This window comes from Panthera pardus, unplaced genomic scaffold, assembly GCF_024362965.1.
Source record: "Panthera pardus isolate Hobbes unplaced genomic scaffold, ASM2436296v1 HiC_scaffold_15, whole genome shotgun sequence".
NCBI classification, from domain to species: Eukaryota; Metazoa; Chordata; class Mammalia; order Carnivora; family Felidae; genus Panthera; species Panthera pardus.
The window spans coordinates 9,608,217-9,629,300 of NW_026526710.1; the positions used below are offsets into that span (position 1 = coordinate 9,608,217).

General features: G+C 33.8%; 1 protein-coding gene across 3 annotated transcripts in view; it reads right to left on the bottom strand.

Moving 5' to 3' along the window:
* TAOK3 (TAO kinase 3) overlaps positions 1-21,084 on the bottom strand; it is a 177,824-nt gene that overhangs the window by 75,224 nt on the left and 81,516 nt on the right. For all 3 annotated transcript variants that reach the window (XM_019467317.2, XM_019467320.2, XM_019467318.2), the window contains exons 2-6: positions 20,378-20,480; positions 11,659-11,869; positions 4,798-4,869; positions 4,309-4,410; positions 965-1,010 (exon numbers count right to left, since the gene is read on the bottom strand). In XM_019467317.2, coding sequence (XP_019322862.2) covers positions 965-1,010; positions 4,309-4,410; positions 4,798-4,869; positions 11,659-11,778 — 340 coding nt within the window. In that variant the 5' untranslated portion in view covers positions 11,779-11,869; positions 20,378-20,480. The remainder of the gene's footprint in view (positions 1-964; positions 1,011-4,308; positions 4,411-4,797; positions 4,870-11,658; positions 11,870-20,377; positions 20,481-21,084) is intronic.

A 21,084-nucleotide genomic window follows, 5' to 3' on the forward strand; every position in this document is an offset into this window, starting at 1 on the left:
ACTAATAGTCATGGTAATGAATTGTTAATTGATGTGTCAGTTGGAAGTCAAAGCCACCACTGATTCCAACTGGCCAGGCCCAAATTTACCAGTCCTTTCTGACATGTTAAATGCCTGGAGTGTTTTAGGTTGTATTATTCTCCTCTCCACAGAGCTTCTATAATTACCTCTTCTAACTACAGGTTTTCATTATTTGTGAAAGCAGCTAATAAGCAATTTCTATTCGGAGATCAAGGATGATATAAGAATAAAGTTTTTTTTTTAATGTAAATTTTTAACACAGTCTCTGTGTTACAATAGCATTTGCAGAAGAGAACTAAGCCAAGGTATTTGAAAGAGTTAAATATCAGTGTAATTTGATACCATTTACCTCTCTTTCATACACACATATGAATTTGATGCTTTTGGCTACATTTATTACATCACACGAGCTGAACATTTTAGTAAGTACCTGCCCTGGATGGGCCATGAACTAAAGAGTAGGAGGTCGCTAATCATTACTGAGATACTTTGAGCTACTGTGGAGATAAAGTTTGCACAGCTTATCCACACAATCCTTAAGTCTAAGTCATCCATCCATTTGCTTTGCCCAAACTGCACTTCTTTTTAAGTTTATTTATTTATTTTGAGAGCAAGCAAGAGAGAGAATGAGCAGGGGAGGGGGGGGGGAGAGGGAGGAAGGAAAGAACAGAGCGGGAGAGAGAGAGAGAATGAATGAGAGAATGAATGAATGAATGAATGGATGAATATATCCCAAACAGGCTCCAAGGCTCCACTCTTTCAGCACAAAGTGCAATGCAGGGCTCAATCCCATTAACCCAGAGATCATGACCTGAGCAGAAATCAAGAGTTGGCTGCTTGACTGAGCCACCCAGGCAACCCCAAACTACTTCTTTAATATAGGAGTAGATAATATTCTTGTCAAGGCAAAACAGAAAGGAGGGGATAATGCTTTTATTCTTACCTTCTAACAAATCAGAGGCTGAGCCTAAGCAATATTCCATCACCAACTGTAATAGATTAAAATAATAACCAGAATGATCACAGTTAATAAGAAACTGCTAAAACCAACCAAGTGACCATGAAACTAAGACTACTAGAAGAATAAGTATTCTGACCTAATTGAACCTGGATTAAATTTTGGTCATCCGACACTAACTTATTTTTATAACTTTTACCACATAGTTTTGTTATTTCCTCCTTCGAACTGCAATGTTCTAACACTATAAGTGTACTGGACATGAAATGGTCAAGCTAAGATTGCCACTTATTTACTAGTTTCCAAACTACCTTGTTGCAAAATGTTTTAAGGTAGCTAGGTTGCAGTATAAGTTAAATTTTGTAACTTGGGGAAAGTGGCAACCAAATATATGAGCCCATATAACCTATGCTGGGAAATACTAATTGAATAGAATAAACCAGTAAGTAGTAAATTTCTTATTTTCACATTTATAAACAAGAAAATATTGTTTAGAACTCAATCTAAAGACATAGCCTGCTATGTATCGTTACCTTATCTTGCAAGTCTGACATGGAATATTTAAATTTTTATCTTAAAACATTTCTTTTTTAAAAAAGCTTTTTATTGTTTATTTTTGAAAGAGACCGAGAGTGAGCAGGCAAGGGGCAGAGAGAGAAGGAGATATAGAATCCGAAGCAGGCACCAAGCTGCTAACTGTCAGCACAGAGCTTGATGCGAATTCACGAACTGTGAGATCATGACCTGAGCCGAAGTCAGATGCTTCACCAACTGAGCCACCCAGGCGCCCCTCACTTAAAACATTTCTGGAACAATATTATTAAAATACTATTGATACTTTTTGGGTTTGCAATCTTGGGAGGCTTTTTAAAAGCAAAAAGGAGAAAATTCTTTTATTCTCATCTTAGATTTTTTTTTTATGTGTCCCAGACTACTGATTTATAAACAAGATCAGACCTATGAGTGCTCAGTGACCAATCTCTACACATGTGCACGTGCACACACACACTCCTACAAATTATTTTCTTATTCTCAAAAATACCATATTTTCTTCTTGAAATACAAATTTCCTATCATCAACTACACATAAGCAATATTAACATATTAGCTCTTTTCATTTAAAAAATTAAGGTAAAAACATAATCATGTATTATGTACTTTGTACATAATTTAGAAGAATAAGAGATAAAATTATATACTACATGATATGTAATGTTATAATCATAATATATATTATTACAGTATATAATAATCATATATTACATATGATTAATATATTGGTATTCTTCTGTATAATTCCAGTAATTCCAGGTACATAATACATATCACACATATTACATATTATTATGTATAATAGTTATATGTTTATATCGAAAATATTAAATTTTTATATACCTATATGTAATTAAATATATAACTATACATAATAGGTTAACATTATTCCATTACAGAATAATTTAAAACAACATGAGAAATGTAGGAGTTTAAAGTTTTGACATATTATAGTTTTCTGCTTGACATTAAAAGAAGCAGAATCAGAAACATTAATTTTATTTATTTTTTAAAGAAGTATAGTTGATGTACAATATTGTATTGGTTTCAGGTATACTTCACAGTGATTCAACAATTATATACATTATGAAATGCTCACCACCCTAAATGTAGTTACTATTTGTCACCATATGAAGTTACTATAATATTATGGACTATATTGCCTATGCTGTGACTTTTTATCACCATTATTTTATAACTGGAAGTTCGTACTTCTTTTTTTTTTTTTAAATGTTTATTTTTATTTCTGAGAGAGAGTGTGTGAGTGGGGAGGGGCAGAGAGAGAGAGGGAGACACAGAATCTGAAGCAGGCTCCAGGCTCTGAGCTGTCAGCACAGAGCCCGATGCGGGGCTCGAACTCACGAGCTGTGAGATTGTGACCTGAGCCGAAGTCGAGCTGACTGAGCTTCTGTTTCTTAAACTAAGTATATTAGTATGCATATATAACTTCCTTTAACTAGGTATGTAGAATATTAACATAGAACTTTAAAACCAAATGGAGAGAAAATGTTTACAGTTACAGTTATATTGTTTAAAATTATATGTTAACTCTATATTTTTGTCACGTACATTCTTTTCCCTACTGTTCGGTCACACAAGGACATCTGAACTGTGGCTGGTTGTTTGCTCCTGACGTTAAACAGCTCCAGTTGCTCTACTTTTAAGTGATTAGGTCTGCTTTCTAACTTCCTTATTTCTTCCTTCTGGTCACATTAGTCTTGTGGCTGTTTGTAGGCATGTCTCCAGCAGTTTAGTTCCTATGAGCTCCTTCTATTTAGCCTATCAAATCCACTGTGGACAGAGACTAGTTAACCAAGCTTACTAGCACTCTATGTAATCTCAGAGTAAATAGGCTTTAAATAAGAGCTCAGAGGATTTTCTGAAGACTCGAAACACATGAGATTTACCACTTAATTTTGTAACATTTATTCTGCATGTTTAAAATCCCTTTCTTGACTCCTTCAAGATGGTGGAGATTGCCAGAGAACTGATTTCCACATAATGAGATACTCCTCTGACTAATTTCTTCTGCTCAGAACAGAAGCAATGGCTCTAGATATCTTAAAAGCTTCTTGAAAAGAAATGTTTAAGTATTTTGTTGGATAGTCGATCTAGGAACAAAAATTCCATTCCCTAACTGGAGAGCACGTATAGGAAAGCACTTATGCATGGTAACTTCTTAACAAATGAATCTCAGTAAATGTTAGGTTGGACTTTAAACTGGAAGATGCAGTTTGCTAAAGCACAAAGTGTAGCTTCTTGATGGACTCAACAGTGCCTAAGGTGTTAACCTAAAAACAGAAGTGCGATCGTGTAAAAATATACTCAAAAGACAGAGTGGAACAAAAGACTTATTTCATTTTACTCATATGCTAGGCCATGTTTGAAAATACTTAGACAGTGATGGTAACACCAAGCACGATTCCAAATTTTGGGGGAATTGGAGTAGGGGGGTGAGAAATAATGAAGATAAAAATTCTAGGATGAGAATAAAAGGCTCTTTTACTTTTGCAAATAAACCATTATAAGAGGATATTAAAATTTCACTGTTTTTGATTATTTATAGAATAAAATTTCCCATAGGCTAGGCATCATATTGATCTTATAGAATGTATATACCACATGGTACACTCTGAGGTATTAACACATGTTGAATACTGATAACAAAAGTCAATGGGACAAAAATGAGGCTGACAATTTTACAGATCAAAGAGATAATGGAAAAAATAGAAAAAAAATTTTAACAGGAAATAAATAATATAGGTCCTCTGACTTACCCAAGCAGTGTGTTCTTTCAAGTAACAACCTTTATACTCAATGGTATTAGGATGCTTTAATTGTTGTAAAAATTTGACTTCCTTAAGAATATCTTGCCATTTCTATTGAAGTAATAAAGCAAATGATACAATTTTTAGACTGAAAATAGTATTTTATTAGCAACTATACATATATAATATTCTTTTTGTTATTTTAAATGCACAAAGTAAATGTTTAATAAATGAAGACGCTGTTTAAACTTGTGTTATTTAATTTTAGTACCTGTAAATGGAAATCTATTAGCAAATATAATAAATCTATTACACTAACTTATGTTCTATTCCACAAATTAGTTGACTGAGTTAGAATATTAAGAATATTTATTATATGCTCTACAAAAAGGAATAAAAAAGATATGATAAAGTAACGTTTAAAGAACTTTGTTTCTACTGTCAATTTCATACTAACTAGATTATGTCAGTTTAGGTACACAACTGTCTTTAACATACCTCATTTGCCTGCTTCCCACTATAGGACATTTTCTTAACTGCCACCACCTCATTGGTGTGAGCATTTGTGGCCTGTGTTGAGAGAGTAGAAGAAAAAAATAAAAATAAAAAGAATGATGATGTTTCAGCCACTTTAACATTTGATTAACTTCATTATCACAATTTAAAGACGCTGTAACTTTTAGGCTAGAGAGACACTTCCACCCCACCGTAAGGTACAACTTTTTTTTCATTCTTATCTATATACATGCAAATACTATAACATAAAAAAGGATTAGGGTTTAACAAAATATATCCAATCAAACGAAAACAAGGCAAATTTCCAAAACGTCCACACTGGCTTCACCATGTGAAACGTCCATCAATGGACAATCAATTAAATAAATGTGGTAGGATCATATAATAAGGTAAACATTAAAAGAATGAGGTAATCTATATAAATATAGAGTAAAATGGAAAGATGTAAAAAATACAATGACAAAAAACAAGCTGTATACTATCTTACTTTTGCCAAAGAGTAATAATGTGATGTATGTGAAGAAAAAATATTAAAGAATTTATACCAGAATATATATCAGTGATAATCCCTGGAGGAGTGCTGTCTGATAGAACTTTCTGTCATGATGGAAATGTTTTATATCTACATTGTATAGGATAGCATGTGAAATGTGGCTAGAGTGACTGAGGAAATGAAGTTTAAATTTTAATTAATTTAAATCTAAATAGTCTACTACATTGAACAATGCAGAAGATAAATCTTAAAAGGGACTTTCACTTCCAAAGGCACTTATATTTTATAATGAGAACGTATTACGTATATACATATATATGTGTGTGTGTATTCATCTACAAAGATTGCCTTGGCTCATGATATCTCTATTTATCTTTTCTACACCCAAAATACAATAGTTCACTGAAAGCACACATGAAAATAACAGGTCAAGTAATAGTCTTCCTCCTACTTAAGAGATTTAAAATAAATAATTTCCTTAAAATTTTCAGAAAAATAAATGTCAGACATTCAAAGATTATCTAATTTTGGCTTTCTTTTAATAACAGGGCTCTATATCAGTGACACACTCCTGATATAAGTGAGCTATTTTGGTGCTATGATATTATTATTGTAAACCAATAAAGCTATAGTGGTGTTTCTGAGGTAAGAGATTAGAAATTCACTCCCTGATAAAATCAGGTCATCAATTTTAGAGAAAAATGCATAATCAGTTTCTTAAATACACTTAAAGAAGCTCCTCAAATAAAACTGAATTTCTAATTTAAAAAATTTTAAATTAAAAAATAAACAGTAACTTATTTATGTAAAAAGAATTCAATCCCAGAGTCTTACTGAATGACAAACTGCTGACAAAATGAACACTTACTGAAAAAAAAAATTTTTTTTTATAAGCTCTAAAGGTAAAAGTACCTATTATAAAAACAAGGTGTCTACTAGTTAGAGTTTTCAAATCAGCAGGCCTCTACAAAGGCATTTTTTTTTTAGATATTTTGTTCATTTATAAGGTACAGATGGACTTTTGTTGAAAACAAAATCTCTCACATTTTGCTGGCTTTTAAAATTTAACACTAAGACAGTGCTTATATGACAGCAACAAAGAAAAGTTGATGCGAATTCAGTATTTCAATAAAGGTTAGAGTGATTGTATCTGAAAAGCGGATATTTTGGGGATGAATCTATCTACTGTGCAGCTTAAGCAGCCTGGGAAAGGCTTAAGAAATGCTTAAGCAATGAGTAATTTTAACTTGCAGGGTTTTTTTTTTTTTTTAAACCAAATCTTTAACCTTCATAAAAAGAAAAAAAGAAGGACAAATATGGAATCAGATGGTATTATCTAACTGCTTATTAAGCTTATTTATAATCAATGCTTATTTGGAACCAGAGACTTTTGAAAAAAGAATCTCTCTAGAATAAAAATACATTTCTTTACATTTACAGAGTAATCATTACTTAGAACTTTGTAAGTATACTTGCTTACACAATCTGTCTACTGGAGCACAGACTTGAAAATTGAAAAACATTTCCATGTTGATTTTTCTTAGATGTGAAATTTATTTTTCAAGTTTTTATTTAAACTCCAGTTAAACATACAGTGTAATATTACTTTCAGATGTACAATTTAATGATTCCACAATTCCATACATCACCCGGTGCTCACCAAAACAAGTGCACTCCTTAATCCCCATCACCTATTTCCCCCCCCATCTGACTCCCTTCCCCTCTGGAAACCATCCGTTTGTTCTCTATTGTTAAGAGTCTGTTTAGATGTGAAGTTTTTAATGCAATTTTATACTGGTTAAAATTCACAAATGAAACTTCAAGGAAAAATCAATGTTTTAGTACACAGAAAGGAAACTATCAGTGGGGTCTCAGCTTTCCAGTACTTCATATAATATTATGAATGACTACCACTTCTACACATCTCAAGTGTTACTCTTTCTAAAAAAATTTTTACTGTCTGTTTATTTATTTATTTTTGAGAGAGAGAGACAGAGAGAGAGGATGAATCCCAAGCAGGCTCTGCACTCTGAGTGCAGAGCCTGATTCGGGGCTCCATCCCATGAACTGTGAGATCATGACCTGAGCTGAAATTAAGAATTAGATGTTTAGCTAACTCAGCCATCCAGGTGTCCCCTTTTTAAAAAATTTATTTCAAGTGTTATTCTTAAAACTTAGTATTCATATTTAACACTTCCAATAGTCTTAATGATCTCAGGGAGTTTAAGCAAGATCATTGATTCAAAAAATATTTAGAGTACTGTTTCTGATATTTTCTTAACCATTTCCAGCTACAATTAGATTACTGTCCACTTGTTGCTAATTTATAGAGAAACATAAGCATTAAAAATAAGTTTTTCTTTTTGCCTTAGTTATTAAGTCTCAACTAAAACTGAAAGGTAATAAGTATACCCAGAAGAACAGAACTTAATCATCAGCTTTAGGTGGATTATAGAAGATATGTTAAGTTCAACAAGGCAACAGTGGAAACGTAGAAGCTTCGTAGTTGTGTTTAAGTGAATACAAAAATAATCATGCCCAGCCTGTTTCTATTTTCCTTTAATATAGAATTTCTTACTGTCTGATGTGTTAATACTGCTAATTTCTGCATTACTTATGTAAATCCAAACACACAGATATTTTACCAAGTTAATAGCTTCCATTTTTTTTCTGAAAATATTCTCAGTTGATTGATTCTATGAGAGCTGTGCCAGCTTACAATTCACTTTAAACATATTTCTTGACAACATTCTGTGTAAAAGCTGTAAACTACAAAAAGTCTAACACAATTATAGTGTTTAGGTATAAAAATGTTGGTTGCTGGAATCTGATCTTAATGGCTTGCTAGCATGGCTAGGATTCATGAAAAGTACTAATTAGCAGTACCAACTTCTCTGAGTTCTTTATGATTCATTTGTTCATTCAACAAATACTTAATAGGCATTCAAAAATTGTCAGGTATGGGGCTAAGAAGTGAGTAAATATGCCCAGTACCTATCTCTTGTATAGTAGCATAGATAGCAATGAAAATATCATAACAAACAAATGTAAAATTGCAACTGTGACGGTTGCTAGGAAGAAGGGTATGTGTTACTCTGAGAAACAAAAACGGGAGGATGTGACTCCGGCAGGTCAGGCAAGGCTTCCCTGAGGAAATGAGGTTTCAGCTGAGAGCTAAAAGAGGAACAGGAGTTAAGAAGGAGAAGGGGAAGGGGAAACATTTCGGAGAGAACACTTTACGCGAAGATCCTATGACAATGGTCAAAAGAAAGCTATTATGTTATAGCGAGGGCAATGAGAATGAGTGGGAATATGTCTCAAGTACAGACAGGGACCACATCATGGAAGACCTTGAAGGCTGGCTACAGTAAGGGTTTTGATCTCAGTCTAAGAACAGAGAGCCCCTGGAGGCTTTACAGAAAAAGATGATGTGATCAGACTCACTTCCTTTTCCCCTAAGCTCACTATAGTGTGGACAGCAGCCTAAACAGAGACCAGAATGGATGCACAGAGATGGGCTGGGATGCTACTGCAATTGCCCAAAGAAGAGATGATGGTCTTCTTGGTCATCACGGTATGAGTGACAAGAGGAAGAATCTATTAACAGTGAGGGAGGAACTACACATAAACATTATTGTGGCCAGTGAGAAATCTGTTTTTTTAAGGTGTTACCACATGACCATTATAGATAAAAAATTAAAGTTTTTCTAAGTTTTACAGTAAAGTGTAAGTTAATTCTTCTTTAATCTGTTTTTTAGTGCCTTACGGGTATATATGGGCCTGTACTACTCACTTTTGTATACAGGCAATACAATATACAATATAGTTAATGATTACATTTTCAAAACCACCCAAATATCTTTATTATTTCTCCCATCTATCATATCAACAAATAACATATATTTAGTGCCTACTGTAAACGGGCATTGGCTAGCCTTTAGAGTTGTAAAGAAATAGTAGAAACAGTCTTCATTTTCAAAATGCATATACTCTGGCTAAAGAGACAGGCCTTAGCTCAAACGGCAAATGAATGAGTAGGTCTTCTGTGGCCTATTATAAAGTAGGTCCCTAGTCCAAAGCTTTGCTAGTAAGTTTCAAAACATGCTTGGCTTATTGTAGTCATTCTAAAGGAGAACTTTGAGAGGGGTTTAGCTGCTTTTTAAAATATGAATCAAATAGAGATTGGAACTACCTTCTGACTCTGGCCAAGAGAGACTCTGAGAGGATGAAGGAGTTATAAATAGAAGGAAAGTAAGAAAAGGTGGCTGAGGAAAGTGTCTTGGAGCAGAATAAATAGGCCACCAATAAACATATACAGAAGGTTTCCACGTTTAAACAGTTCAAAACCAGGCAAAACCAAATTATATTGTGGGTTACATATAAAGAAAAACTAGAGGGGTGCCTGGGTGGCTCAGTTGGTTAAGCGTCCAACTCCTGGTATCAGCTCAGGTCTTGATCTCAGGATCATGAGTTCAAGCCCCGCACTGGGCTCCACCCTGGGTGTGAAGCCTGCTTTTTAAAAAAAAAAAAAAAAAAAAAAAAAAAAAAAGATAAACTAGAAAATAATCACCATAAAATTCAAAATAGTGGACTCCCCTAATATGAGTGGGGCCTCCAGAGTGATGGAAATATTCTATTTCTTGGTGTTTATAAAACACCAAGACTGACTGGTGTTTATAAAAGGATTTACCTTTTAATTACTCTTTAAATTGTATATTAAGATATATGGGTATGTATTTATGCACACTTCTGTATGTATATTTGTAATTTAAAAGTCCTTTTTAAAAAAAAAAAAAAAAAAGCATCCCTGGGGTGCCTGGCTGGCTCAGTTGGTAGAGCATGTGACTCCTGATGTTGAGGTCATGAGTTCGAGCCCCACATTAAGAGTAGAGATTACTTTAAGTAAATAAATAAGCAAATAAATAAATAGACTTAAAATAAAAGCATCCCTGTGACTGAGGAAGACAGGACTTTGACTGGGCCTTAAATACTATTCTTAGCCTAAAGACTAACAGAGAAGTGTTGACTAGAAAATTAGCACCCTCTTCAGCCATGGATGGTCACTCAAAGATAAAATGTACGTGAGTGGAAGCCAAGTATTAGAGGGGGGTCAAGGAGAAATGTAGTAGTGCTGAGCGCAGACATGAAGGGATGAGAAAGAGTTCAGGGAAAACCCAGGCTGAAGATTTGGCCAGAAGCAAAAAGAGGAGCTAAACATGCAATTAATAAAATCTCATTTGGAAGGACAACTGAAGATAAGCCCTACCTAGATGTCAAAACATAAAGGATCACCTAAAAGTCAAAGAGTTAGAACAAAACAAAACAGATTCGATAACAGGTTGAGAGGAGAAACAAGCAATAAGTAGTACTTAAATATTACTTTGCTTTTATGGATTACTTTGCTCTCAAGGAAGTTGTTGTGACTTTGAGGAGGCAAACTTCTAAGGTTAAATAAGTAAATGGCCAATTAAATTTTCTGTAATGAATTTCAGGTGATGAGCTAAGGTAACATTTCAGCCACTTCTCATTCTTCTCATCAGAAGATAATCACATTCTGGGAATTCAAACTGACTTTAGGGGGCTAAGCCTTGTACCCTTTAACCTAAAACACTGACTTGACATGAAACGTTACTAAAAATCTTTGTTAGGCCATCTGTCGGTGTGGCCATAATGTTCATCCATCCATCTGCCCATCTGTCCATCATTTATTGAGTTCCTATTACTATCAGACATTATACAGGATACTGGGCATATAGCAATGAATAAGATAGACAGAACCCCTGTCCTCATGGTGCCTATGTCGGGGTAGAGACATACATGACTCAAAAATTCTCGCACATAATTATTTAATTATAACCATGATAAACGCAACAATGTGTAAGCACAGGGTGCTATGAGGTCACAAAGGTCTTAATTTAGTGCTGGAAAGTTGAACGGGAAAGGCAATCTTGTGGATGTAAACTGACTTAATCTGAAATCTGTAGGATAAGCAAGAGTTAGGCAGGGATGGGGACACAACGTGCTGAGTTTTCTAGGTGGAGGAATAGCTTATAGGAAGGCCCTGAGGCAAAAAAGAGCTTGGCATATAGAGAAAATGCATAGGGCTCAAATTCAAGCTTAGAACATTTTTTGGAGTACCGTGATAGCAGAATCAGTTGATATAGATACCACTGACTTTAATAATGCCTAGAATTCTAGGACTGGATTTCCAGCAATGACTGTTTGCCTCCACAGTAGACATTTAATTTGTAGAATAAACATTAAAACTAAGTATATTTTACAAGTCATAGAATGTGTAGAACTCAAACTTCCCTAATTTAATCTCTCTAAACCATTCTAAAATTACTTACAAAATAAACTGCTCCAAAACTTCCATGTCCAATTTCATGCAAATCAATAAAAAGTTCTTCAGGATCATCTTTGTAGAAGAGATCAGCAATCTCTGGGTGCTTTGGCACCCCTTTAGGCATGGTGACCAGTACTTGCAAACGTTTTGCTTTTGATATCCCACTCAGCCTTATCTCTCATTTATAAAATTTTTGGGTGGTAAGTTTTTAGTACCTGTAGAAAAATAAGATTTGCTATTAACTTATTTCTAAAACATCTTGGTTGGCTGCAATACAAATTAATATTAGAAAGCATCTTGGTCTTACAACTTCATAATAAAAAGACAAATAACTCAAAAGAAAAACAGGTAAAGGATCTGAATAGACATTTCTCCAAAGATACACAAGTGACCATTAACACATGAAAAGATATTCCAATTATTCATTAGATAAATAAAAATTAAAACCACAGTAATATACCATTTTATACCCACTATGATGACTACTATCAAAAACTTAAATAACTATTGGCAAGGATGTGGAGAAATTAGAGCCTCCAACACTGCTGGTGGGAATGCAAAATGGTGAAACCATTGGGAAACAGACTGGCAGTTCACCAAAAACTTAAACATCAAGTTACCATTTGATCCAGAAATTCTACTCCTTGGTATAAGCCCAAAACATAAACACCTATGTCCACACAAAAACGTGTGCATGGATATTGGTAGCAGTATGATTCATAGTAGCCAGAGGTGAAAACAACCCAAATGTCCATTTGGTGAGTGATTAAACAAAATGTGGTACATCTATACAGTGGAATATTATTCAGGCATAGAAAGAAATGAACTACCGATATATGCTACAACATGAATGAAACTTGTAAGCACAATGTTGAGTTAATGAAGCCAGTCACAAAAGATGACATGTTGCACAACTACATTTATATAATACACCCAGAAGAACTAAATCTATAGAGACAGAAAGTAGATTATTGGTTGCCTGGGGCTGGGGGAAGGAGAGTTTGGGGGTGAGAGCTAAAAGGGATGGGCTCTCTTTTTAGAGTGATGAACGTGTTCTAAAACTGTGAAAAAAAGAAAACTGCAGTGATGGCTGCACAATGGTTAATATACTAAAAACCACTGAACTGTTATATTATTTTTTTTGAATTGTACACTTTAAATGAGTGAATTGCATGGTATTAAAATTGTACCTCAATAAATCTATTTTTAAAAGCATTTTGGTCTAATTAACATTGAAATAATAACAGCTAACATTCATTAAGCACTATTATGTGTCAGGCAACACTAAATTCCATATATGTATATGTTATTTTCTTTAATCTCTACAACAGCTTCATAATGCAGGACTTCATTATTTTGATTTTATACAACAAACTAAGGAAGACTGAAAGGCAAAACTACTCCCCCATTATCAGGCAGGTAGTATTTGTCAGACTGGGGCTCAAACCCAGATCAAACTGTAAAGCCCATGCTCTTAATATACAATATATGCATACAGATCAGGTAATTAAATAACAAATTGCCATAATTTGGAGACTATGCTAAATGTTCACTTAAAGAGGCAGGTTCTTTGACTGTTATACAAAACATTCTGAGTTCAAAGTTTCTATTAATAAAAGCACATTATTTTGACATTCTTACATGTTGGTTGTTAATAGTTACACTTAGTTGGCATACATCCTTTGTATTTTTTGAAAAATATTGAAATATTAACTTTCACCTATATTTTTTATTATAAATACCACCTCCCACGAGAATCAATCATTCCAACACACGGGACAGTTTCTGTTTCTTCTTTGACCCATTAGATTACTATGCTAGAAATTTAGTTATTGGCCAATAAAATTGTACTTTTAAAAACGTGAGCCAATAGGCTTTGTTCAAGGAGAAGAGAAAAGAGAGGGTCATTAACAAAGAAGTACAACTAGTTAGTGCTAAGAAGAATTTTTCTCTTGTGATATGACAGCCTTAGGTGACACTGTATATTACTTCATATGGTTAGTCTAGTTAGAGCATTAGAATATGTAGGTCATCACCCTAAGTATCCATCTATCCAGTCAACCCTTTCCCTGACTCAACACATATTTGTCAAGTGCCTAGTATGCCAGGCACATACTGGGTGTTGGTCCCACATCAAATGGGATGTTGTCCCTGTCCTTAAAGGGCTTAGTTAGAGTCCAGTGGGGGAATAAATATTACACTATAATGATACAAATAACAAAATGGTTATAAATGATTGCTATGATAAAAAAGGAAAAAAAACAATTAATAGAAGCATATAATTGGGTGACCCAGTCTCTTTTTTCTTGGATATGAAAAAGCATGCTTTTTTAAGGAAAAATAAAAGTAGTTCTTTCAATATGGACGTATGGTAGAGTTGGAAGGAGAAAATATGAAGCTGGCGTTAAGCCAAGGAAAATCACAGTAAACCTTTTAAACAATATTAAGAAATTTGTACTTCATCCTAAGTATACTGGGGGGCCATTGAAGGTTTTAAACAGGAAAAAGGGATTCCCCTGCAGCACTATGCCTGTAATCGTGGAAGGTCATCCTGTCAATCCATGAATGCTGATAATCAAGCATAAAGTCAATATATCAATACTATTGAAAAAGTGACTTAAGTCTAGTTGTCAGTCAAGAGACTAATACACAACTCATATTCAAAAAGTGCTACTGCCACCACTGCTTATGTTTGAGAAAAGAAAAGAGAAACAATGCATTATGTCAAAGATATCCCTTTTGAAGACTGCAAAAAAAAAGAAGTTATGAGATTGTTTTTAAGAAAAACAAAAAGATCTACGAACTAAACTTATGAGAAGTAAAATCTTTTCAATCGTCAAAATATATTCTAAACTTTTGAATATTTTGGCATCAGTGTGAATAAAGCTAAGTACTATGGATAATCATTTGGATGAAACACATAGATCACTATGTCATACTATAGATTAAATTAATTCTCAAAAGAAATGAATATTTAAATATAAAAAAATGAGACCATAAAAACTTCTAAAATAAATTGCAGGTGAATATTTAATTAATAAGCAAGATATCAGAGGCAAAAGTTGTTAACTAAAATCAGTAAGTCTGACTACATACAATTAATAACTTCTAGAACTTAAAAAATATAATGAATGAACTTCTGCTTCCAGCCAAGATGGAGTAATGGGGACTGGATTTATTATCTGTCACCAGAAACAGCTAACATTAAAGAAAACAGATCAAAATTCTTCATATATATAATTTTTAAAAAATGTTTATTTATTTCTGAGAGAGACAGAGAGAGAAAGTACATAAGCGGGGTAGGGGCAGAGAGAGAGAGGGAGACAGAATCCAAAGCAGGCTCCAGGCTCTGAGCTGTCAGCACAGAGCCCAACGGGGGGGGTTCAAACTCACAAACAGAACTGTGAGATCATGACCTGAGCTGAAATTGGATGCCCAACCAACTGAGCCACCCAGGTGCCCCCAAATTCTTGACAGATATAGATGCAAAAACTTGTAACAAAATTACAGCAAATAAAATTCAATAACATATAAAATGGATAATATATCATGAGTAGGTGGGATTCATCCCAGAAATGCAAAGTTGGTTTAACACTCAAAAATCAATGTAATTCACCAAATCAACAATCTGAAAAAAAATGCAAAATGATCATCTCTATAGATGCAGAAAAATCATTTGACAAAATCCAATATTCAAACCTGATAAAAACTCTGAGCCAACCTGGAATAAAAGGTAATATCCCCAGCCTGATAAAAGAAATCTATGAAATATTTATAGGTAATATCAAAGACCAAATGATTTCCTCCTAAGATCAGGAATGAGGCAAGGAAGTCTGCTCTCAAGACTTGTCTGCAATATTGTGCTGGATGGTATGTAAGTGTAATAAGGCAAGAAAAAAGAAATTTAAAAAGCATCAAGATTGGAAAGAAGACGTTAGACTTTTACTGACAAATAACGTGATCACCTATGTAGAAAATTCAATGCAATCTACAAAAAGCTACTAGAATTAATAAGTGATTTTATCAAAGTGGCAGAATACAAGATCAATGTTTAAAACTCAGTTTTACTTTCATATATGAATGGAAATCAAATCTTTAAAACATCACAATAGCATCAAAAATATGAATCCATAGGGATAAATCTGACAAAGAATGTGCAAGATCTATACATTGAAAATTACAAAATAAAGGTGATAGAAATTAAAGACTGAAAAGAGAAATAACTGTGATTATAGGTCAGAAGAATCAATATTAATTGTTCTTTAGAAAAAGAAATTGAGAGGTTGATTCTAAAATGCATATGAAAATGCTAAAGGACATAAAATAAGCAAAACAACTTTGAAAAAGGACGACAAATTTGGAGGGCTGACATAATCTAATTGCAAGATTTATCCTAAGGCTATGGTTATCAAGGCAGGGTGATACTGTTATATATAGACAAACAAATCAGTGTAACGAAACAAAGTCCAGAAGAGACCCTCACATTTGTGAACAAATGATTTTGGACAAAGGTGTGAAGGTAACTCAGTGAAGAAAGTCTTCGATGAAGGGTGCTGGAAAAACTGTATAAACATATACAAAGAAAGGGATCTTCTTTGATCCATGCCTACCCATCACAAAAATTAACTCCAAACAGATTATAAAACTAAATGTAAAACATACAGTTAAAAATATCCTTGAAGAAAACATAAGAAAAATCTTTCTAATGTTGGGTCAGGCAAAGATTTCTTAGACATATAAAAAAAGCATAATCCATAAAAGAAGTAATTGATAAATTAGGCTTCATCAAGATTAAAAACATACTTTTTTGAAAGACCTCTGTTCAGAGAATGAAAAGCCAAGCCACAGATTGGAAGAAATTTTTGCAAAATATGTCTCATAATGGAATTGTATCCAGAAACTATGAAGAATCCTCAAAACTCAATAAAAAGAAAGTAAACAACCCAATTTTTTAAATGGGAAAAAGATTAGAGGCGCCTGGGTGGCTCACTCAGTTAAGTGTCTGACTCTTGGTTTTGGCTGAGGTCACGATCTCACAGCTTCGTGGGTTTGAGCCCCGTGTTAGGCTCTGCCCTGGCAGTGTGGAGCCTGTGTAGGATTCTCTTTCTCTCACCCTCTCTCTCTCTGCCCCTCTCCCACTTGTGCTGTCTCTGTCTCTCTCACAATAAATAAAAAAACTTAAATTTTTTTTTCATGGGAAAAAGATTAAAATAGACACTTCACCAAGGAAGATATATGGATGGCAACTAAACAAAACAAAAGATGCTTAATATCACTATTCATTAGGGAGATACAAATTAAAACCTGAGGTTCTACTACATGCCTATTAGAATGGCTAACATGAAAAAGAATGGGCATACCAGGTGTTGGCAAGGGTGTCAAATACCTTTTTCACATACTGCTTGAGAGAATGTCAAAATGATAGAGTTTGGAAAAGTTTGGCAGCTTCTTAAAAAGCTAAACCTATATCTACCATATGATGTAGCCATTCCACTCCTCGGTTATTTACCCAAGAAAAATGAAAGCATATGACCATACAAAGCCAGGTACACAAATGTTCATGGCAGCTCTATTTTTAATAGCCCCCAAATGCCCATCAACAAAGGAACAGATAAACAATTTGTGGTACATGCAGATAATAGAATGCATCACAGTGAGAAAATGAACTCCTGGCACATGCTACAATGTGAATGAAACTCAAAATAATTACATTGAGTGAAAAGAAGACAGCCCCCCCCCCCCCCGCCAAAAAAGGAGTACATACTTTATGATTTCATGTCTATAAAATTCTGGAAAATGCAAACTAATCTAAAGTAACAGAAAGCACATCAGTGGTTTCTTGGGGATAGGGTTGAATGAGAAGATGTAGGATGGAGGGATTAAAAAGGGGTATTAAGAAGCCTTTGGGAATGGTGGATAGATTTACTATCTTCACAGATACATATTTTGGTAAAAGATATTATATTCATTAAATATGTTCAGATTATTGTATGTCACTTATACATCAGTAAGGTTGTTTCAGAATGATTCAATAAACAAAACTGAAAGGCAAATGAAGTAGAAATAATTCTTGCAAAATATATGCTGGTTAAAAGTTATTCTTAATATCAGACAGGTGACTATATAAATTGATGAAAGATATTGAAGATGATGCAAACAAATGGAAAGAGATTCCATATTAATGAAATGGAAGAACCATATTATTAAAATATCCACACTACTCAAAGAAATCTATACATTTAATGCAATCCCTATCAAAATACCAACAACATTTTTCACAGAACTAGAACAAATAATACTAACATTTGTATTTGTATTTGTATTTTTTGACAAAAAAGACCCCGAATAGCCAAAGCAATCTTGAGAAAGAAGAACAAAGCTGGAGTTATCACAATCTCAGATTTCAAGATACACTGCAAAGCTGTAGTAGTCAAAACAGAATTGTACTGACACAAAAAAAGACAAGATCAATAAAACAGGAGAAAGCACCCAGGAATAAACCCACGCTTACACAGCCAATTAATCTACTACAAAGGAGGCGACATTATACGATGGGAAAAAGACAGTCTCTTCAACAAATGGTGCTGGGAAAACTGGACAGCTACATGCAAAAGAATGAAACTATACCACTTTCTTACACCATACACAGAAATAAAATCAAAATGGATGAAAGACCTAAATGTGAGGCCCCAAACCATTAAACTCCTAGAAGAAAACATACAGGCAATATTTCCTTTGACATTGGCCATAAAAACATTTTTCTAGATAGGTCTTCTCAGGCAAGAGAAAAAAAAAAAAAGCAAAATTAAACTATTGGGACTACACCAAAATAAAAAGCTTTTGCACAGAGAAGGAAACCATCAACAAAATGACAAGGCAGTCTATTGAATGGGTAAAGATATTTGTGAATGATATACCTGATAAGGAGTTAATATCCAAAATATATAAAGAACTTACAGGACTCAACACCCAAAAAACTCAAATAGCCCAAGTAAAAAATGAGCAGAGAACCTGAAAAGACATTTTTCCAAAGAAGATATCCAGATGGCCAACAGATACATGAAAAGATGCTCAATATCTCTCATCACCAGGGAAATGCAAATCAAAACCACAATGAAATATCACCTTATACCTGTCAGAATGGCTAAAATCAAAACACAAGAAATAACAAGTATTGGTGAGGATGTGGATAAAAAGAAACACTCATGCACTGTTGGTGGGAATGCAAATTGGGGCAGTCACTGTGGAAAACAGTATAGAGATTCCTCAAGAAACTGAAATAGAATAACTATATGCTCCAGTAATGTCATTACTGGGTATTTACCCACTGAAAATAAAAAACTAATTCAATAAAATATATGCACGCCTATGTTTATTGAACCATTACCTACAATAGTCAAGATTCGGAAGCAACTAAAGTGTCCATAGATGAATGGATAAAGATGTGATGTGTACACACACACACACACACACACACACACACACACACACACACAGGAATGTTACTCAGCTGTAAAAGTAAGAATGAGATCTTGCCATTCGCAACAACATGGATGGACCTAGTGGGTATAATGCAAAATGAAATAAGTCAGAGAAAGACAAATACCATACAATTTCACTCATATGTGGAATTTAAGAAACAAATGAAGAAAGGAAAAAAGAGACAAACAAACAAAACATTCTTAAATACAAAGAACAAACTGGTGGTTGTTGCTATAGGGGAGACGGGTGAGTGGAGGGGTTAAATAGATAAACACGGGATTAAGAGCACACTTATCTTGATGCATACTTAGTAATGTATTGAATCATTATACTGTACATACCTGAAACTAATATAACACTGTATGTTAATTATACTTCAATGAAAACATATATATAAGTAAGCACAAACATATATGTACATCCACCCACATAGTCCAAGGACGCAGATAGGAAATTTAAAAAATAATTAGCAGTGGCTACTAACAATATGAAATACATATAGTTTCACTAGTAATCAAAGAAGCAAAAACTAAAATAATCAGACAACTAATTTCATCTACTAAACTGACAAAGTAATAGAGAAAAGATACAGTTTTGGGTGAGGGTATAAGGAAACAGTCATTTTTACACATTGCCAGAAGAACAGAATGGGTACATTCTTGGACCAAGTAATATCCTTCTAGGAACTTATATAAGGCAATGTCCTTTTTGTTTTGTTCTAGCAAAAGAGGCAGGATGTAAGCAGGTAGAGGGATTTCCAAGTTTCGATTTCCGTACAGGCTTGTTTTATCTGAAGTGGGTGTAGGGATTTCAGGTAATTTTAAATTTTCTTCTTTCTGCTTATCTGTATTTTCTAAATTTTCTGCAAAGCCTATTACTTCTGTAATTACAGTAAAAGTGATATGAAAAATCTTATGTTACTTCAAAGTCTAATCATAAAGCTCTACAACAAAAAAGGCAGTATATATTTCCAGAAGATAATTTGATAACGGGAACCAAGAAAATTTAGGTAAGCATACTTCTTTTAAACAAATATTTCTCCAAATTGTAAGCTATAACTGAGAATGATGAAAATCTGTAAAAAAACTAATTTGAAAGTAAAAAAATTTTATTCCAATTCAATATTTTTACTTTCCCATTTTTGTTAAAAATATAATAAATATTAACTATCGAAAAACCAGAAGACATAATCTCTTCCCGTTTTATAGAAGAAAGCTGTATCATGGATCTATGGATAATACCTTTTTGTGAATGGCACAAAATATACCGTATTGCTCAGATTCATCTTAGCAGCAAACCCTTTGTCCTCTTTTAAAACTTCAGTCTTTTGCATTTATGATGCACCTATGGAAAAAGAAGAATAAAACACATAAGTGTAGAAGCAAAATTAAAGAGGCAACAATTGATCATATGGTAGTTTTAAGTATTTGCAAATGTAATATTATGAAGTTAAAACTTTTATCTTCATCTGTTTGTGATTATAAATGCAAAAGTAAGATTTTTCACATCAAAGGCTTAGGCTACACTTTCACAAGCAATCCCAGGGAAATAAAAGTGTCCTTAGATTTCAGAATCTATATTGAGACTTCCATTAGTTTGAGTCCAGGGAAACTCAATAGAGGCCACCAGTAGACAGGGACTAATCTGACAGCATGTGGTGATGCTACTGATTGTCAGTAAGGCTTATATTCTAAATTGCTTTTTCAGTAGCCATGATGATTTACATTGACTCATCTATCTTCCCGTTCTTTGGCTCTCCTAAAGCCGATCTTCTGCATTTGGGGGGTAATGATTATTCTTTATTTTCTATTAAAAAACTACATGCCCAATGTAGAAAATCTGGGAAAAATATACTATTATGAAGAAAAGCCCATAATCCTACCCAGGACAAAGTCCATTAACAATTTGGCATACTTTTCTCCATGCTTATGTTTATTTCTTCATGCTC